Source organism: Natator depressus, chromosome 2, assembly GCF_965152275.1.
Source record: "Natator depressus isolate rNatDep1 chromosome 2, rNatDep2.hap1, whole genome shotgun sequence".
Lineage (NCBI taxonomy): Eukaryota > Metazoa > Chordata > Testudines > Cheloniidae > Natator > Natator depressus.
This window is the reverse complement of record NC_134235.1, coordinates 29,010,281-29,029,095: the sequence shown is the minus strand read 5'-3', so window position 1 is coordinate 29,029,095 and position 18,815 is coordinate 29,010,281. Positions and strand designations below refer to the sequence as shown.

General features: G+C 41.9%; 1 protein-coding gene across 1 annotated transcript in view; it reads right to left on the bottom strand.

Annotated features, from left to right (window-relative positions):
* Nucleotides 1-18,815, bottom strand: part of CSMD3 (CUB and Sushi multiple domains 3) — a 1,169,988-nt gene that overhangs the window by 506,665 nt on the left and 644,508 nt on the right. Inside the window, exons 14-15 of the mRNA XM_074943928.1 lie at nucleotides 12,249-12,431; nucleotides 10,769-11,095 (exon numbers count right to left, since the gene is read on the bottom strand). Of these exons, the coding sequence (XP_074800029.1) occupies nucleotides 10,769-11,095; nucleotides 12,249-12,431 (510 nt within the window). The remainder of the gene's footprint in view (nucleotides 1-10,768; nucleotides 11,096-12,248; nucleotides 12,432-18,815) is intronic.

The following is an 18,815-nucleotide window of genomic DNA, read 5'->3' as shown; positions in this document are numbered from 1 at the left end:
TACTGGATCTGATCGCTGTAGGGGGAGAAGAATCCGTGCAGGCAGAACTCCATTCCAAAAGACGAAATGCCAGTATATTTGCCAAAATCGCCAAGGGCATGATGGACAGAGGCTACAACAGGGACACACAGCAGTGCCGCGTGAAAATTAAAGTGCTCAGGTGAGCCTATCAAAAAACAAAGGAGGCAAATGGTCACTCCGGTCAGAGCCCCATACATGCTGCTTCTATGATGAGCTGCATGCAATTCTAGGGGGGGGCCCTATCACTACCCCACCACTCTCCGTGGACACCTGAAAGTAGGGAATCTCATGAAACAGGGATGAGGATTTTGTGGATGAGGAAGATGAGGAGGAGGAGGAGGTTGAGGATAGCGCACAGCAGGCAAGCGGAGAATCCCTTTTCCCCGACGGCCAGGAACTGTTCATCACCCTGGAGCCAATACCCTCCCAACCCTCCCAAGGCGGGCTCTTGGACCATGAAGCTGGAGAAGGCACCTCTGGTGAGTGTACCTTTGTAAATATAATTCAGGGTTTAAAAGCAAGTGTGTTTAATGAGTAATTTGCCCTAAAGACTTGGGATGCATTCGCGGCCAGTATAGCTACTGGAAATGTCTGTTAACGTGACTGGGGATAGAGTGGAAATCCTCCAGGGACATCTCCATGAAGCTCTCCTGGAGGTACTCTAAAAGCCTTTGCAGAAGGTTTCTGGGGAGGACAGCCTTATTCTGTCCTCCATGGTAGGACACTTGGTCTGTTTGAACAGCTGCAGGAAGGAACTTACTTCCCAGACCAAAAAAAAGTTCCTTCCTGCAGCTGTTCAAACAGACCAGAGTTCCTGAAGATGCGAGCGTCATGCACCTTTCCCGACCATCCCACACTGATGTCAGTGAAACGTCCCTTGTGATTCACCAGTGCTTGCAGCACCATTGAAAAGTACCCCTTGTGGTTTACGTTCTGGCTGCCAAGGTGGTCAGGTCCCAAGATAGGGATATGCATTCCGTCTATTGCCCCACCACAGTTAGGGAACCCCATTGCAGCAAAGCCATCCACTATGACCTGCACATTTCCCAGAGTCACTACCTTGATATCAGCAGATCTTTGATTGCATGGGCTACTTGCATCACAGCCCCCACAGTAGATTTACCCACTTCAAATTGATTCCCGACTGACTGGTAGCTGTCTGGCGTTGCAAACTTCCACAGGGCTATTGCCACTCGTTTGTGAACTGTGAGGGCTACTCTCATCTTGGTATTCTTGCGCTTCAGGACAGGGGAAAGCAAGTCACAAAGTTCCATGAAAGTGCCCTTACGCATGCAAAAGTTTTGCAGCCACTGGGAATCATCCCAGACCTGCAACACTATGCGGTCCAACCAGTCTGTGCTTGTTTCCCGGGCCCAGAATCGGCATTCCATGGCAGGAACCTGCCCCATTACCATTACCATAATGCCCAAATTGCCAGGGCCCATGCTTTGAGAGAAGTCTGTGTCCATGTCCCCATCACTATCGTGATCACGCTGTCATCACCTCGCCTGCTTTTGCAGGTTCTGCACATACTGCAAGATAATGCGTGAGGTGTTTACAATGCTCACAACAGCAGCGGTGAGCTGAGCGGGCTCCATGCTTGCCGTGGTATGGTGTCTGCAGGAGAGCAGATTTGCAGCGGTAGCAGTGGATGACGGATGCCACGAGAATAGATATGTATACAGAACGACAAGAGGACCTGCAAGGTGGATTCATGGCACCAGGAGAGGAGAGTTGCAGCGGAAGCGGTGAATGACGACAACATGGAGAAATTTGCTACTGAGACTGAGCTTATTTACAAGAGCCGGAGAGCAGAGTTGCAGCGGATGATGACGGTTAGCAGTCCTACTGTACCATCTGCTGACAGCAGCCCCCAGGACACACCAGCAGCAGTGACAGTAAGCTATCTGTGCTGGCTCCATGCTTGCTGTGGTATGGCGTAGGCATGGAAAAAAGGCGCAAAATGATTGTCTGCCGTTGCTTTCACGGAGGGAGGGGCGACTGACGACATGTACCCAAAACCACCCACGACAATGTTTTTGCCCCATCAGGCATTGGGAGCTTAACCCAGAATTCCAATGGGTGGCAGAGACTGCGGGAACTGTGGAATAGCTACCCACAGTGCACCGCTCCGTAAGTCGATGCTAGCCACGGTAGTGAGGACTCACTCTGTCGACTTAATGCGTTTAGTGGGGACATATGCAACCCACTGTGTAAAATCCATTTCTAAAAATCGACTTCTATAAAATTGATCTAATTTTGTAGTGTAGACATACCCCTAGAGTGGAAGCAGAAATACTGGTATAAATGTGTCTTATTTCTGGTATAGCTTCTTTTGCTTCAGGAACTGGAATAACTTATAGTGAGATAAGGACTTTTATACTGGTATAGCTGTAACCACACTGTGATGGAGTTTGCCATCTTAATTATATTTGTATAATTAAAGCAGCAAAATTTTCTAGTTTCGATAAGCCCTTAGATTAAAAGGTTAAGCAGTACCTACAAGGCAAATGCAGAAAGGAGAGTTATTTTTCTATACATGTCCATATGAGATAGTAAGGATGGCTCATTGTTATTGTTACTGAATAAACTGTATATTGAACGTACAAAACCAAACACTCATTCACACACACATATCAGAGGAGGGCATAACTATCCTTAGACCCATACCCTTAGAAGAAAACATACAGAGTTGTTATTCATAGCTTATTTTGATTTTCTCTTTATATGGAAGAGCATTCCATACAACTTTTAGCATCATTTCTTGTGGAAGATTTACATCACTGGACATAATGTTATTCAAGCTGACAGACAGTAACTGTAAATTATTATTTTGTGTATTTTGGTGTACTTGAAGGAGGATGAGTTTTTGGGGAGGTGCAAGATAGGATAATTTGCTGAAGAGAAGGTACTTGTAGTGTTAAGCAGTCTGACACTATAAGATCTAACAACACTTCTCATTTAGACAGAAACATAGTTAAATTGGCCTGAAAGAACAATTGGTGAGTGGGCACAAAACTAGGAAAATACATGGGCATGACTTCAGATTAGATCTGAGAGAATAATATGCAACAAATAATTCATCCAAATTAATTTCACCATATTTTTCCTGCTAAAAAATACTAGTAAGTAGATCTCAATTTCACTGAATTTATTTTGTACTGAAACAGATTTTTTTGGTGATTTTTTTTACATTGCATGGATTTTTCATGGACAGTTCTCTGACAGTATTCACTATGCAAGCTGTGTTGTTTAATTGTGATTGGCCAGAATAAATCATTGTTTTGCTCTCTTCCATGATTACATAAATGTTCAAGAACTTCCCGCACAGATATACACACAAGCAATTTTTAAATCTACTTTCCACAATCCTCCTTGCCAAATGTTCTCCACAGAAAACAAACCCAAAAGGAAGCAAACTAAATTCATTTAAAAAGTTCAGTGAATGTTTATTTTAAAAAGTTTTGAAATTAATTAGTGCTCTCATACTATATCTATCATCATATTTCCTGAGATCCTTTGGGTATACAAATATTCTATCTATATGGCATAAGTATCTTTCAACTGAAGATATTTTTGAAAAATAGCAAACAGCCTTCTGGTTAAACCCCTTTAACCAGCTCATACGCAAGGGTAAACTATGTTTTATATTTCTTGCTAAATAGAACTGTAGTAATGTTATATGTTCTAAGGAAACAAAAAAAAAGATCAGATATTGTGGCAGAAGTTAATTAGACCTATCTATGTCATTTTCCCATTCATTAAAGATATACCGGTATAAAGTAGAATGTTTTGATGTACATGATTTACCATTTAGCAACAAGATTTCTTAGATGTTGTTTACAAAAATAGTAGGAACCATAATAATCAGGCAACACAAAATGCCATAAAAATGTTCAATTTTTGACTTGTGGATATATTGTATGGCTTCATGTCATTCAAATAAGCAGGAATTGCTGGGATTGCAAATAGATCTTTTTTCACCCACAACAAACTATGTACAGTCAGTACTTTTAGTGAAGAGGTTGACTGCTACCTTTTTTCACTTACTATAACATTAATATAACCCCAGTATTATATACTATAACAAAGGACAGACACAGATGCATATCCTTAAATCGGCATTTGATATTGAGAAATATATTCTCAAGAAGGTTTCAGAGTAGCAGCCATGTTAGTCTGTATCTGCAAAAAGAAAAGGAGTACTTATGGCACCTTAGAGACTAACCAATTTATTTGAGCATAAGCTTTCGTAAGCCACCCTAACCCTAACCTTCTCAAGAAGGCTCAGACATATCAATAGTATACAGAGTAGATCTGGTTTTCATGACATTTATGCTCACCAGCACGCCAACATACAGCATAACACCAATTACATTTTGCTATTTCAGGGATTTATCCTTCTGTCCAGGACAGTACTCTGACATCTGAATATGGGGTATTATGCAAGAAAGTAAAAGAGGATTCCGCATTTGTTAGTATTACAGATATGGATCCATTCTCCACTGTAGAGATGTTACACAAAAGAAGTCAGTCATGCTTGAAGCAGAAGCAAAGTGAACTTTGAGAGTTAGAGTAGCAGATGGTATTACTACTCACACAGGTGTGAGATCTGCAGACCAGAACCCCATCCCCATCTGGAGAGTCATCCACTTTTAAATAAAAGGGAGGGTTTTACCAGGACAATGATCAACCATTAATTTTCACTTCATAAAAAATTCACACGCACTTTTCCATTTTTTTTAAGCGAACATATAAAATTAACTCTATTTCTCTGTCACTCCATTAACTCACAGAGAATGCACACACAGAGAATGAAACAAAGCATAGCCTTGTAAACATGGGACCATCAAAACCAGTAGGGGGGAAATTAAAGGTCTTTGTTTTCCCTGGAATTCTGTTTATCTGGCCCAAGGGTCCTGTTTGAGGTTGAGCACTTTGATGCTTAGTGGATCCCACTTTATTCCTTTAGCCAATCACTTGTATCTACCAGTCTCTATGGGCCTGATTCAAAGTCCACTAAAGTCACTGGGAGTCTGTTCACTGACTTCAATAGACTCGGTATCAGATTCCAAATGCATTAGATGACATACAGACTACTCCTAATAGCATTCTGTGCCAAAAAATTAAAAATCCTGTGCACAATATTTTAAAATTCTGCAAAATGCTGCAAGTTTTAAATGTCAATAAATAAATGCAGAGGCTCTAGCATGGCAGTGGGGAGCACAGGCCACTGGCTGCATGAAGGTGGGAGATCATCCTGCCGCCCGCCACACCTGGGACACAGACTCAGCAGTAAGGCTGCACCCCACCCTGACACAGCACAGGGCTTGGACCTGCCACAGAAAAAACCTTGGGGCCCTACCCCTCTGTGCCAGGTGTGGGGCAGGCAGGCTCAATCAGGCAGGATCCAAGTGTGAAGAGGATCAGTGTGCGGGGGATCCAGGTGTGGGGTGAGAAGATTCTGTGTGGGACAATCTGGGTGCAGGAAACTCTGTAGGGGTCTAGGTTGTAGGGGATCTCGGTGCACAGAGGCTCGTTGGAGGGGTTCCAGGTGCAGGGGCAATGGGACTCTGTAGGGGCTTCAAGGTGAAGGTGTTTGGGACTCGGCAGAGGGGTCTGAGTGTGGGGAGCTCAGCAGGGGAGTCTGGGTGCCATGGGAGTGGGGTTTTGTGGGGTGGGGGTCTGGGTGCCGCTAGTTGGGGGTCAGTGGCATGGGTGTCTGGATGTGGGGGCTCAGGGTAGTGTGGAGGAGTGGGGGGTTGAGTGCAGGGAGCTCAGTGGAAGGTGGTCTGGGGTGCAGGGGTGGGGGTCTGGAGGCAGGGGGTCTGGGTATAGGGGGACTCCAGATGCAGGGGTTGAGGTTCAGTGGGTTGGGCTTTGGATATGGAGGCCTTGGGGGCTTCTTGGTGTACAGGGGAGGTATGAAGGTCCAGATGTACGGGGCTTGGGAGGATGAGGGAGCAGCTCCCCAAACAGCAACCCCTCTTCCCTGCAGCTGAGGAGTCATGGGGGCAGGAAGCAGGGGAGGATGCTGAGCTTCCTGCAGCTGAGGAAGGTTTCTGAGAGTAGGTCTGATACAGCCCCAGCTACTTCTTGCTGGGGAGGAGGAAGTCCCTTCCTCTCCTGCCTCCAGCCCAGCAGGACTAGTAGCTGATCCCAGCTCAGGGTAGGAGCCACTGCCTGGGGTGTCCCTGCCCTGCGGTGATTTACCTCTCTGCCAGCTGCTCCGGGTGCCTGAAATGATGTACCTGCATAGCTAGCGAGTGGTGTGTGGCTGCTCTTGCAGCTTCCCTTTGCTTCTGTGTCAGAAAGTCATTTTTCTGTGGGGAAGCAAAGAAATCTGTGGGGGACGTGAATTCTGCACACATGCAGTGGCGCAGAATTCCCCCAGGAGTAACAGACATATGCTAGAATGGGCATAAATTGTTGTTTGTTTATTATAATGGGGGCTGTAAAAATTCTATAGGCCAAAAGGATGTGACACAACAAAGTTTCTTTTCAGTGAAACAATAAAAATACTCTGGACCAGAGCTATTGCAGAAAAAAAAATCAGTATATAGAGATCTCACATTTACAGAATTCAAAATATGGCACAGAAGATAGAGACAGTTAGAAATATTACTTAGAAATCAGTTTTGAGTACTTATCTTGCAGGTCCCTTTAACTCCCCCCAAATGTGGATAAGGAACCGCCTTTCTTTTTTCAAGTAACACATACATGAAATCCTCCTTTGAGTGTGGTATTAGTTTAGCCTACAAAGAATGAACACTTTGTACTTTTTTCTGCGAAATAAAATATGATATTGAAAGGAAGAGGAGACAAACAGTGGCTTTGAAAATGATTAGACTTATATACAGCATAAGTGTTAGGGGAAAATGGAACACTACAAATGAAATAATACACTCAAACTAACAGGAATTTTCTTCATACCACTATGATGGGCCTTCAGAGCAACCTTTTATGCTCACACTTTGTAGAAAGGATGTCTCAGTAAGTTATCAGACTGCAACACAAGCCACTACTGGAGAAAAAATTGACATGATATGTGGGGCTGCTCTCACTTCTTTCTTTTGCAAGCATAATGTTAACTGAAGAGCCGCCCTTTTGCTCTCCCTTGCCTCCCCCACCCCCCACAAATTCTACTTTAACATAATCATAAGGAAGAATTTTAAAATATAGACATTTAAAATCTATTTCAAAATGGAGAAAAGCTTAAGTTTTAATATATATAAAAGGTTTAAAATATTATTTTAAACAATATTATTGTAAAGTATATACCAATAGATGCATTTAGTAGAGGTTACTAAGATAATGTTCTCATTGTTTTCACATATATGAGCAAATGTTCAGATATTTTCACACATACTTTAAATGATTGCTATGTTCTGAGGCACATCATAATCAAAGCACTCTCTTTTCCCACCATTTTTCCCCTTTTTTCTTTTCATAGATTCCAATTCTGTTTTGTTTGGTTTTCTTTCTTTCTTCTTCTTTTTCAACAGAGCCATCTAAATTTTTGAGATAGAGACTTATCTCAAGTGCATGAAATATCTACAGGCCTAAAAATAGGGTCCCTGATTCTGTACTCTCATCAGGCTCAATTCCATTTAAATCACTGAAGTAAGTCCAGGGTACAAGAGGCGTAAAAGTGAGAGGAGAACCAGGCCCATGGTCTAGCAATTCAAAATAGTTTTAATCACTTGGAAAAACAAAAAAAAAACACATAATGGAAAAATCCTCTATAAACTAAAGGTTCCTATTACAATTCAGATTGGACTTTTTCTAGCTCTTGGCAGAGAGCAAATCTTCTCTCCATCCCCCACCATTATACTTACAGTAAATTCAGGAGAGCCCATGTGAGTTTGCACATAATCTGCTTACCTAAAAAAAACCCCTACTTGGGAATGATATGATAGTTTGCATATTAATATACAATAGCATGGACTTTTCTCAGGATGTCTTTTCCTCTTTTAAGGATTCATCACTTTAATATAAAAAATTTTGGGGGAATGAAAGTTGGCATGCTTGACTCCCAGGAAAGTTGGTGTTTTTTATTTGTTTGTTTGTTTTTAAGGCTGGTTATAAGTTCTACAAGTTTAAAAACATACAAAAATCTTCCACTGGTGGCTTGCAATTCTTTCAGATACTTCAAATGTACTTTTAAAGAAAATATATAGATATATGAACACACTAGAAAATGTAACTTAATTTATTAAGCTCCTTTATATAAATCCCTAGGAATAGAATAATCTCATATAAATTTAGTTTTAATAAGATGTGTAATAGACACTTCAGTCAAAGAAAGACACAGTCTGAAATAGAAAGAGATAGAGAACCAAAGGCAGCAGTTTTATATAGCAAGTTGCTATGACATATGTCACAGCTAATTTAACTTTAATTACACTTTGACAACTTATTAGTGACAGTATTCGCCACCAGTGTCACTTCGGAAAGGCAGTAAACACATTGTTATTAATTGCTTAGGCTCAGTGTTGACAAAAACCAGCACTCTTTCAGCAAGGCTGTCATAAATATAAAGGGAAGGGTAACAACCTTCCTGTATACAGTACTATAAAATCCCTCCTGGCCAGAGGCACAATATCCTTTTATCTGTAAAGGGTTAAGAAGCTCAGGTAACCTGGCTGGCACCTGACCAAAAGGACCAATAAGGGGACAAGATACTTTCAAATCTGGGGGGGGGGGAGGCTTTTGTCTGTCTGTTCTGTGTGCTTGCCGGAGAGAGATCAAGCAAGCAAGCAATCCAACTCCATTAGAATTAGTAAGTACTATCAAGGAAATACGTTAGTTTACTTTTGTTTTGGCTTGTGATTTTCTCTGTGCTGAGAGGAAGGTGTATTCCTGGTTTTCTTTTTGTAACTTTAAAGTTTTTGCCCAGAGGGAAATCCTCTGTGTTTTAAATCTGATTGCCCTGTGAGATTAGCTTCCCTTCTAATTTTACAGAGGTGCTTCTTTTACCTTTTTTCTTTCTAATAAAGTTCTGTTTCTTTTAAGAGCCTGACTGATTTCTCTATTGTCCTAAAACCCAGGGGTTTGGGTCTGTGATCACTTTGTAACCCATTGGTTAGGATGCTATTCTCAAGCCTCCTCAGGAAAGGGGGTGTAAGGGCTTGGGGGGATATTTGGGGGGAATAGGAACTCCAAGTGGTCCTTTCCCTGATTCTTTGTTAAATCACTCGGTGGTGGCAGTGTACCCTCCAAGGGCAAAGAGTTTGTGCCTTGGGGAAGTTTTACCCTAAGCTGGTAAAAATAAGCTTAGGGGGTCTTTCATGCGGGTCCCCACATCTGTACCCTGGAGTTCAGAGTGGGGAGGGAACCCTGACAGTAGTCAAGCAGTGAATACACAGTAACAGGATATGCAAGAGCTTTCACAGAATATCAAAAACCCTTTCTACTTCAATTCGTAGTATACCTTTCTGATAGTCTGTTTCTGAGCAGGTCAGACCCTAGAGTTCAGAGTCGGGAGGGAACCCTAGCAAAGGTCAGTATGAATAGACATCTTTTCTAACAGCTATACTTATAAGACCTTGAAATATTAAACCATCAGCTTTCTCAATGTTTAATGAAGTGCTGTTGTCCCTGAGAAAAATATAATTAACAAGACGTTGTAATGTACTAATCGCTCTGCATCTCCCTTTTCGGCTGTAATCCTAGTACAGAGAAGTAGTTGTAAACAAGCAAATTAAATCCTTCAGAAAAAATATGAATAGTTATGACTGTGGTTATACCCCAATTTTAGACACCAATCCTTCAAAAGATCCAGGACAACTTGCAGTGCATAAAGTTAAGAAAATTCATACGTCTTTGCAGGATGAAAGCCTTAGGAAACCATCTGTGAACATTTGCTCACATGGGGTAGCTTTAGGCTTTACTTAAGTGACAACAACTCAGATGTGAGAACTCAACCTTTACTCATGGTAGTAAAACAGTAGCTTCAATACTATGTGATTGCAGGATCGGGCCCTTAAGCAATAGAAGAAATACATCGTAGTGAAGGAGCCCAAAATACAACAAAGGATAAGAAATACAGACTATGCTAACACATTATTTGTATCCGCGTAGCAGGTGGGAACTCCTCAAGGATCAGGGCCCCATTGTAATAGGAGCTGTACAAATGGGTAATAAGGAGACAGTGTCGTCACGACAGAGCTCACATTCTACATTTATGGTAAGACATGATATGGATGAAACAGATAAACAGGGAGGGATGGAAGTGAAGGATAATAGTATAAAAAGCATGTTTTGCACAGTAGGCTGCAGTCTCAGCTTGTCCCCTGCCTGGTATTACCAGCTGGCTGACAGACTGACAGTTTAAGGGTATGTCTAGACTATAGTCACAGGCCGTGACTGCAGATTGATCAGATTTATCCGACCTAGTTTCATTCTAGCTAGCTTGAGTACTGGAGCTGTGAAAATGCAGCTGTGTGAGTTTGAGCAGTGCCAGGCTGTACAAGCCCACTCATAACCCTAGCTAATTACTTTCAGGGCTAGCCTATGCTGAAGCATGAGCTGACCAGTTTCACTAGTCCAGGACTGAAGCTAACTATATTACAGCTAGCACAAGAATGTTTACTCAAGTTGCAATCGCAGTGATTGAAGTCTAGAAATACCCTAAGACAAAACACAAAGAGAGGGGAAGCAGGATTCAAGCAAAGTATTCAGGGAGAAGACAAACCACACAATTGGTTTTATGTACTTTAAAAGTCCACATTGAAAGACTACTCACTGTTATAAGTGATGTTAAAGCCACGTCCTGACATTGAATGGTCAGCTTGAAATTCCAGACGCAAGATATGACTATTGCTGGTAAGATGCGAAGGAACCTCAGCACCAGTGAAAGTACCAAGTATTGGAGAATCTGGAGAGTCACCATCTTTAACTGCAAGGAAGTCAAATTGAGATTCCAAGTCAAAGTCATTAAAAGAGAGATGAATTCGGCTCCCTGGGTCTGAGATTATTGTCCAGATGCAGTTTAAATTATTTCCATATCCCTCTGGGTAATCAGGTGAAAGAACTGTTCCCATCGGTGCAGTGAAATTAGAAAGGCAAGGAACTATCAAGAGAGAGAGAAGGAAATTAGAGAACAGAATAGAACCTATTTTCAAGAGAATTGTCTCATATTATCATCGCTTCCTAAAATGTCTTTAAGATGTGCTTATCATCTCAACTGAAAAAGCCAATGTCTCTGGGACCAGCTAAGATGCCAAAGGAGAAATTATCAATTTGTTTTTCTTTTTTAGGTAACTTCGCACTCCCTTTGTCTCTACATGCTTCCTGCTGAAAGCAACACCCCAGGCAACATAGAACAGTAACGAATTCTGGAAACCACAGCAGTCCTCATGATTTACCCATGTTCAACAGTTGTTAATCTTTTGGCACCACTTATTTTCTGCTTTAGGGAACTGATTAGATGAACAAACCTCTCACTGAGTACATTAAGAGTCAGAAGGTCAATTCTGCCATTCTCATTTGTAGCGCATACATAAGCACAAGAATTAAACTAGCCACAAAGTAAGGGTAGGCTTATTTTGCTGCTATCAAGACAATATTTCATGTTTAACCACACCATTTAAGCAATATTAAATTAACTTACAATGATGAAAGTGAGTGATGATGCTCTTAATATACTTGGGCCATACTATTTTATATAAATGTTAAGAGAGATATGTTGGTTACTACAAATATATAGTATATATATATATATAATTGGTGAAGTTTATTCCGCATAATATCATTGATAGACAACTGAAATATACATCTCTATGATCATATAAGTTCTAAAATATATTCATGCATAATGCATGGAAAACTTCTGTAAATAATTTAAATGCCTTTGACTGCAATTCAGCAACTACTAACTTAATTTATTTCATCAACTTATAATAGTTACTATAAAAATATCTTACACATAAAATATACAGCCTCCTAGAAAATACAGTATGTTAACAATAACATTTTATATGTAGGCACATAATAATACTTCCTTTTAATAACTGCTAGAGGAAAGAAGAGAAAAAATATTTTAAGTGGTCATAGAATGTATATTTGGCATAAGTATATTATGAAGCTCTCATTAAACAAAAGTAAATTCTCCATGCCAGAAAAAATAATTACATTGCACTAACTTTGCAATGAATCACACAAGTAATTAATTACTCAAGGGCAGTGTAACATATGTTTCATTAAAAAAAGCATTTGGTACTCACAAATACAAATTGGTATGTTTGCAGACCACTGGTTGTTCTCCTGACACACAATGGATTTCTCTCCAATTAGTTCAAATCCAAACTGACACTCAAACCTTAAAATGTCCCGGTTGGAAAATACATCCCCTTCTCTGATGCCATACAATGGTGTTCCAGGATCCCCACAGCTTTCCTTTTCAATTTCTGTTGAAACGGCAAATAAATATCAATTTTATTCCTAGAGTTATCAAACATTTTCTCCATAACCATGCACTCACATCTGGAACAAAATTACATATTTTGAGCAAATGACTATCACAGTACATTGTTTATTATTAATAACAATTAATAATATACAGGGCATGAATCTGAGTTGCTTTCTGTACACAAAACTCCTAATCAAGTTATGAATGTTAAGTATGAATCTTGGCAGGATCAGATCTTCAAGTATCATTTCACGAAACTGTTCAAAAATAAAGAGGGGGACAAAGTGCTCTCTACTTACCTCCTCACAATTGTTTGTTATAATATGTTTTAATCATTATAGACCCAATCCTGCAAAACCCTGTTCACATGAGAAGTATTATTTGTTTTACAATAATGCCTACAATTCCTAACAGAGATCAGGGCTCTACTGTGCTAGGCATTGTACAAACTCAGGCACCATCTGTGCCCAAACACAGTTTAAATAGACCAGATAGGCATAGTGTGAAAGAAAGTGAATAATGTTATCCCGTTTTACACATGGGGAGCCAAGCCACTTACATTAAGTGAACTGCCCAAGGTCACACAGAAAACATACAGCACAGGCAGGAAGCATACCCAGATCTCCTGAGTCCCAGGCTAGTGCCTTAACCAAAAGACCATTTCTCCTCCCTATGTACAACTAGTTCACTGAAGTCACTGAACCTGTTCAGGTTAGTAAGGACTAATAGCATAATTAAAGAATTTGCAAGATTGGGCTCTACTGTAGTTCTAGATATAATATTTCAGGATATTGTATGTATGGGCCTTGATCTTTTTTTCCTCTAAATTGATCTCCCCCATGCACATGGGGTAAATGTTCACCCACTTCTGTGACACTGCCATCTCCAGCACCCAACCAAGATCCCATGGGGAGCTCAGTGCAGAGCAGGGGGATTATCTAAGGCTAAGAAGTGCTTGGGGTATGCACAGTGGAAATGCATTAGTTCTCCATCAAGCCCTACAAGGAATAGAGCATAAAGTTAATGCAGGATGAGTTGCTATTAATTTTTTCATGACTCCTCCCCCCCCCACCCACTCACTAAACACACACACACACACACACACACACACACACACACATATATAGGCAGGACACCCCAATACTTTTTGCACATGCACAGGCCATCCATGCACAAACCCTGGCCTCTTGAAACAAATCAGAAAAATCAGTAAGACTAGGGACAAAACCACTGCCTACTCTACAAGGGAGAGTGGGGGAGGTTGAAAACCTCCTGATAGAACAATCACAGGAAATCTTTGCAAGGAGATTCTTGTGGAGTTTCTCTCTATCAAACCCTTCTCCCCCATCCCCTTTCCAATGGGTATTCTCACAGGATTGTTAACTTGGATCATGGTTATTTCGTATTGTTCTAATATTCATATTCCCAAATTATTATACTGTGCAAATCTTGGCAACATTACATCTATATGATCTTAGAGCAACAACCATTATTTGGATTAAATGATTGTTCTTTAACTGTAGTAAGCAATGTGATGTTAAAAATTTGATTATTCTAAATATTAGAACTGTTTTTTAGATGATGTTGGCTATTTAATATTACATGCTATACTTGAATATTAATGCCTACTCTGACATTTTTAAGAAACTAGCTAGCTGATTATACCAAGTTTAGGGAAAATTTGGAGGAAAAGTCTAGATATGTTTTATCTAAAATAATATTTCTTCTGTAATATAAGGACACTGCCAACATCACCTGGCCATTTTTGCCCTGCCAACGTGCCTGAATCTAACATTTTACATGAGTACTCCCATTGAACTGAGTGGAATTACTGGCATGTGTATCTTTGCAGGGTTTTGTGTGTCTATGCATGAGGGAGGGTTATATTGTAGACTTTCCCCTGTGCTCTGACTCTGCCTTCTTAGAACATAAATACTACAGGATAGGAACCCTTTTTTGGTTTGTACGGAGCCTAGTGAATTGTGGGTGCTGCCAGAAACAAATAGGTAATACATTTCCCTAAGAGTTGGGTCTAGAAATTCCCAAATTTAAAGATCTTCATAGCTTTTCCCTCCCTCTTAAGTTGGGCACCTCTATAATGAGCATAAACCACAATCAATGTTGTCTTTGTATTATAACTCAACGTATTTCCTAAATAGATGCTCTATTTATCTTGTTCTATTTGATTAAGGGAAAGGGGAAATGAAATAAATTAAACAGCTTGTAATTTGGTTACCTGCTTTCCATACATTTTTTATATAAAAATGGGGTGTTTCAAAATTGATTCAAAATTCAAAGAATCAGCAATAAATGGTGTAGGTTCACCTTCATACATAAAACTCCTATAAATGTTAAGACTCAGTCATATGAAAATATACAAGCTCAGGCACAAATTCTATTCACCCTCCTTACCACAGCAATGACGATAATGGGGAAATAAAATTATTATACACAAAAAACAATTTCTTGATGTCTTACTTGCCCATAAGCCTTACAATTTTGCCAAGCTGTGTTGACAGGCATTACTTGAGTTTATCAAAGAGGAATATAACCCCAAGTGTTTACATCACTACAAGGTTTATGTGTGAAAAATGTTCTTTTTCCATCTGACAAATTTCACATTGTTCCCAGGACGTTTTCCTTTGGCTACTTTCCCCAAATCCACAGAAATCTCACACTGTACAGTAATTAGTGGTGTTTTTATATAACTTCAACTATAGTTTAAATATGTCTTCTCTTATTTGTTTGACTTTTGAGATGGTATTTTGGTCCATCTGGACAAAGTTTTCTTTCACCTAAATAACAAAAGTTTGCACAGGTTCTGCAATATCTAACGTTTGAGTCTGAACTCTCGATCAGGGTTGTTGCTGTGAGCTGGTCCACCTTGATTTTCCTCTGCTTTTTCTTGAATATCACTATCACTATCTGAAAGGATTAGAAATCCTGCCTGGTCAATTCTGAGAGCTCCTAGAAGATGTCATTGGCATAACATAAAAACATGCTATTTTCTTCAGTGCCACATGGTGGTTCCAGTTGATTTTTAGTATTTATATCTCTAAATTTGTATTTTATTTTATTGTGAGAACTGGGATTAAGTTAAGCAAAGTGTTACGTGTACTAATGATTTAAAATTAAACAAAATCAAACCAGCACAAAGCATACCCCCACCCATTTATATCTCTAAAGGGGCATTACCATAGGTATTTCTTCTCTCTCTCTCAGCCCTGGTCTACATTAGGAGTTTAGGTCAAATTTAGCAGCGTTAAATTGATGTAAACCTGCACCCGTCCACACGATGAAGCCCTTTTTTTCGACTTAAAGGACTCTTAAAATTGATTTCCTTACTCCACCCCTGACAAGTGGATTAGCGCTTAAATCGGCCTGCCGGGTCGAATTTGGGGTACTGTGGACGCAATTAGACAGTATTGGCCTCCGGGAGCTATCCCAGAGTGCTCTATTGTGACCGCTCCGGACAGCACTCTCAGCTCAGATGCACTGGCCAGGTAGACAGGAAAAGGCCCACAAACTTTTGAATTTCAATTTCCTGTTTGCATGGTCACCTGCAGCTTGCCACGCTGGCCAGAGCTCACCAGCAGAGGTGACCATGCAGAACTCATCAGCAGAGGTGACCATGATGGAGTCCCAGAATCACAAAAGAGCTCCAGCATGGACCGAACGGGAGGTACGGGATCTGATGGCTGTATGGGGAGAGGAATCCGTGCTATCAGAACTCCGTTCCAGTTTTTGAAATGCCAAAACATTTGTCAAAATCTCCCAGGGCATGAAGGACAGAGGCCATAACAGGGATCCGAAGCAGTGCCGCGTGAAACTTAAGGAGCTGAGGCAAGCCTACCAGAAAACCAGAGAGGCAAACAGCCACTCCAGGTCATGCCGCTTCTATGATGAGCTGCATGCCATTTTAGGGGGTTCAGCCACCACTACCCCAGCCATGTTGTTTCACTCCTTCAATGGAGATGAAGGCAACACAGAAGCAGGTTTTGGGGACAAGGAAGATGATGATGATGAAGTTGTAGATAGCTCACAGCAAGCAAGCGGAGAAACCGGTTTTCCCAACAGCCAGGAACTGTTTCTCACCCTGGACCCGGAGCCAGTACCCCCCGAACCCACCCAAGGCTGCCTCCCAGACCCGCCAGGCAGAGAAGGGACCTCTGGTGAGTGTACCTTTTAAAATACTATACATGGTTTAAAAGCAAGCATGTTTAATGATTAATTTTCCCTGGCATTTGCGGCTCTCCTGGATGTACTCCCAAGGCCTTTGCAAAAGGTTTCTGGGGAGGGCAGCCTTATTCCGTCCACCATGGTAGGACACTTTACCACACCAGGCCAGTAGCACGTACTCGGGAATCATTGTAGAACAAAGCATTGCAGTGTATGTTTGCTGGCATTCAAACAACATCCGTTCTTTATCTCTCTGTGTTATCCTCAGGAGAGTGATATCATTCATGGTCACCTGGTTGAAATAGGGTGCTTTTCTTCAGGGGACACTCAGAGGTGCCCGTTCCTGCTGGGCTGTTTGCCTGTGGCTGAACAGAAATGTTCCCCGCTGTTAGCCACGGGGAGGGGTGAGGGGCTAGCCACGTGGTGGGGGGAGGCAAATGCAACCTTGGAACAAAAGCACATGTGCTATGTAATGTTAACAGCAAGGTTTACCGTGAAAGAGTGTAGCCATTTTTCTAGAAAATGTGTCTTTTTAAATACCACTCTCTCTTTTTTTTTTCTCCACCAGCTGCATGTGTTTCAATGATCACAGGATCTTCTCCTTCCCAGAGGCTAGTGAAGATTAGAAGGCGAAAAAAACGCACTCGTGATGAAATGTTCTCTGAGCTCATGCTGTCTTCCCACACTGACAGAGCACAGACGAATGCGTGGAGGCAGACAACGTCAGAGTGCTGGAAAGCACAAAATGACCGGGGGAGAGGTGGCGGGCTGAAGAGAGTAAGTAGTGGGCTGAAGCTGAAAGGTGGCGGCAGCATGATGAGAGGAGGCAGGATTCAATGCTGAGGCTGCTGGAGGATCAAACCAATATGCTCCAGCGTATGGTTGAGCTGAAGGAAAGGCAGCAGGAGCACAGACCGCCGCTACAGACCCTGTGTAACCAACCGCCCTCCTCCCCAAGTTCCATAGCCTCCTCACCCAGATGCCCAAGAACGCAGTGGGGGGACCTCCTCCACGCGTCCACTCCACCCCAGAGGATTGCCCAAGCAACAGAAGGCTGGCATTCAATAAGTTTTAAAGTTTTAAACTTTTAAAGTGCTGTGTGGCCTTGTCCTTCCCTCCTCCACCACCCCTCCTGGTGCTTCTCTCCTCCACCACCCCTCCTGGGCTACCTTGGTAGTTATTCCCCTATTTGTATGATGAATGAATAAAGAATGCATGAATGTGAAGCAACAATGACTTTATTGCCTCTGCAAGTGGTGATCGAAGGGAGGAGGGGAGGGTGGTTAGCTTACAGGGAAGCAGAGTGAACCAAGGGGTGGGGGGTTTCATCAAGGAGAAACAAACAGGACTTTCACACCATAGCCTGTCCAGTCATGAAACTGGTTTTCAAAGCTTCTCTGATGCGCACCGCACCCTCCTGTGCTCTTCTAACCGCCCTGGTGTCTGGCTGTGCGAAACCAGCAGCCAGGCGATTTGCCTCAACCTCCCACCCTGCAATAAACGTCTCCCCCTTACTCTCACAGATATTGTGGAGTGCACAGCAAGCAGTAATAACAGTGGGAATATTGGTTTCGCTGAGGTCTAACCGAGTCAGTAAACTGCGCCAGCGCGCTTTTAAACGTCCAAATGCACATTCTACCACCATTCTGCACTTGCTCAGCCTGTAGTTGAACAGCTCCTGACTACTGTCCAGACTGCCTGTGTATGGCTTCATGAGCCATGGCATAAAGGGGTAGGCTGGGTCCCCAAGGATAACTATAGGCATTTCAACATCCCCAACAGTTATTTTCTGGTCTGGGAATAAAGTCCCTTCCTGCAGCTTTTGAAACAGACCAGAGTTCCTGAAGATGCGAGCGCCATGTACCTTTCCCGGCCATCCCACGCTGATGTTGGTGAAACGTCCCTGGTGATCCACCAGTGCTTGCAGCACTATTGAAAAGTACCCCTTGTGGTTTATGTACTCGCCAGCTTGGTGCTCCGGTGCCAAGATAGGGATATGGGTTCCGTCTGTGGCCCCACCACAGTTAGGGAATCCCATTGCAGCAAAGCCATCCATTATGACCTGCACATTTCCCAGGGTCACTACCCTTGATATCAGCAGATCTTTGATTGTGTTGGATACTTGCATCACAGCAGCCCCCACAGCAGATTTGTCCACTCCAAATTGATTCCTGACTGACCGGTAGCTGTCTGGCGTTGCAAG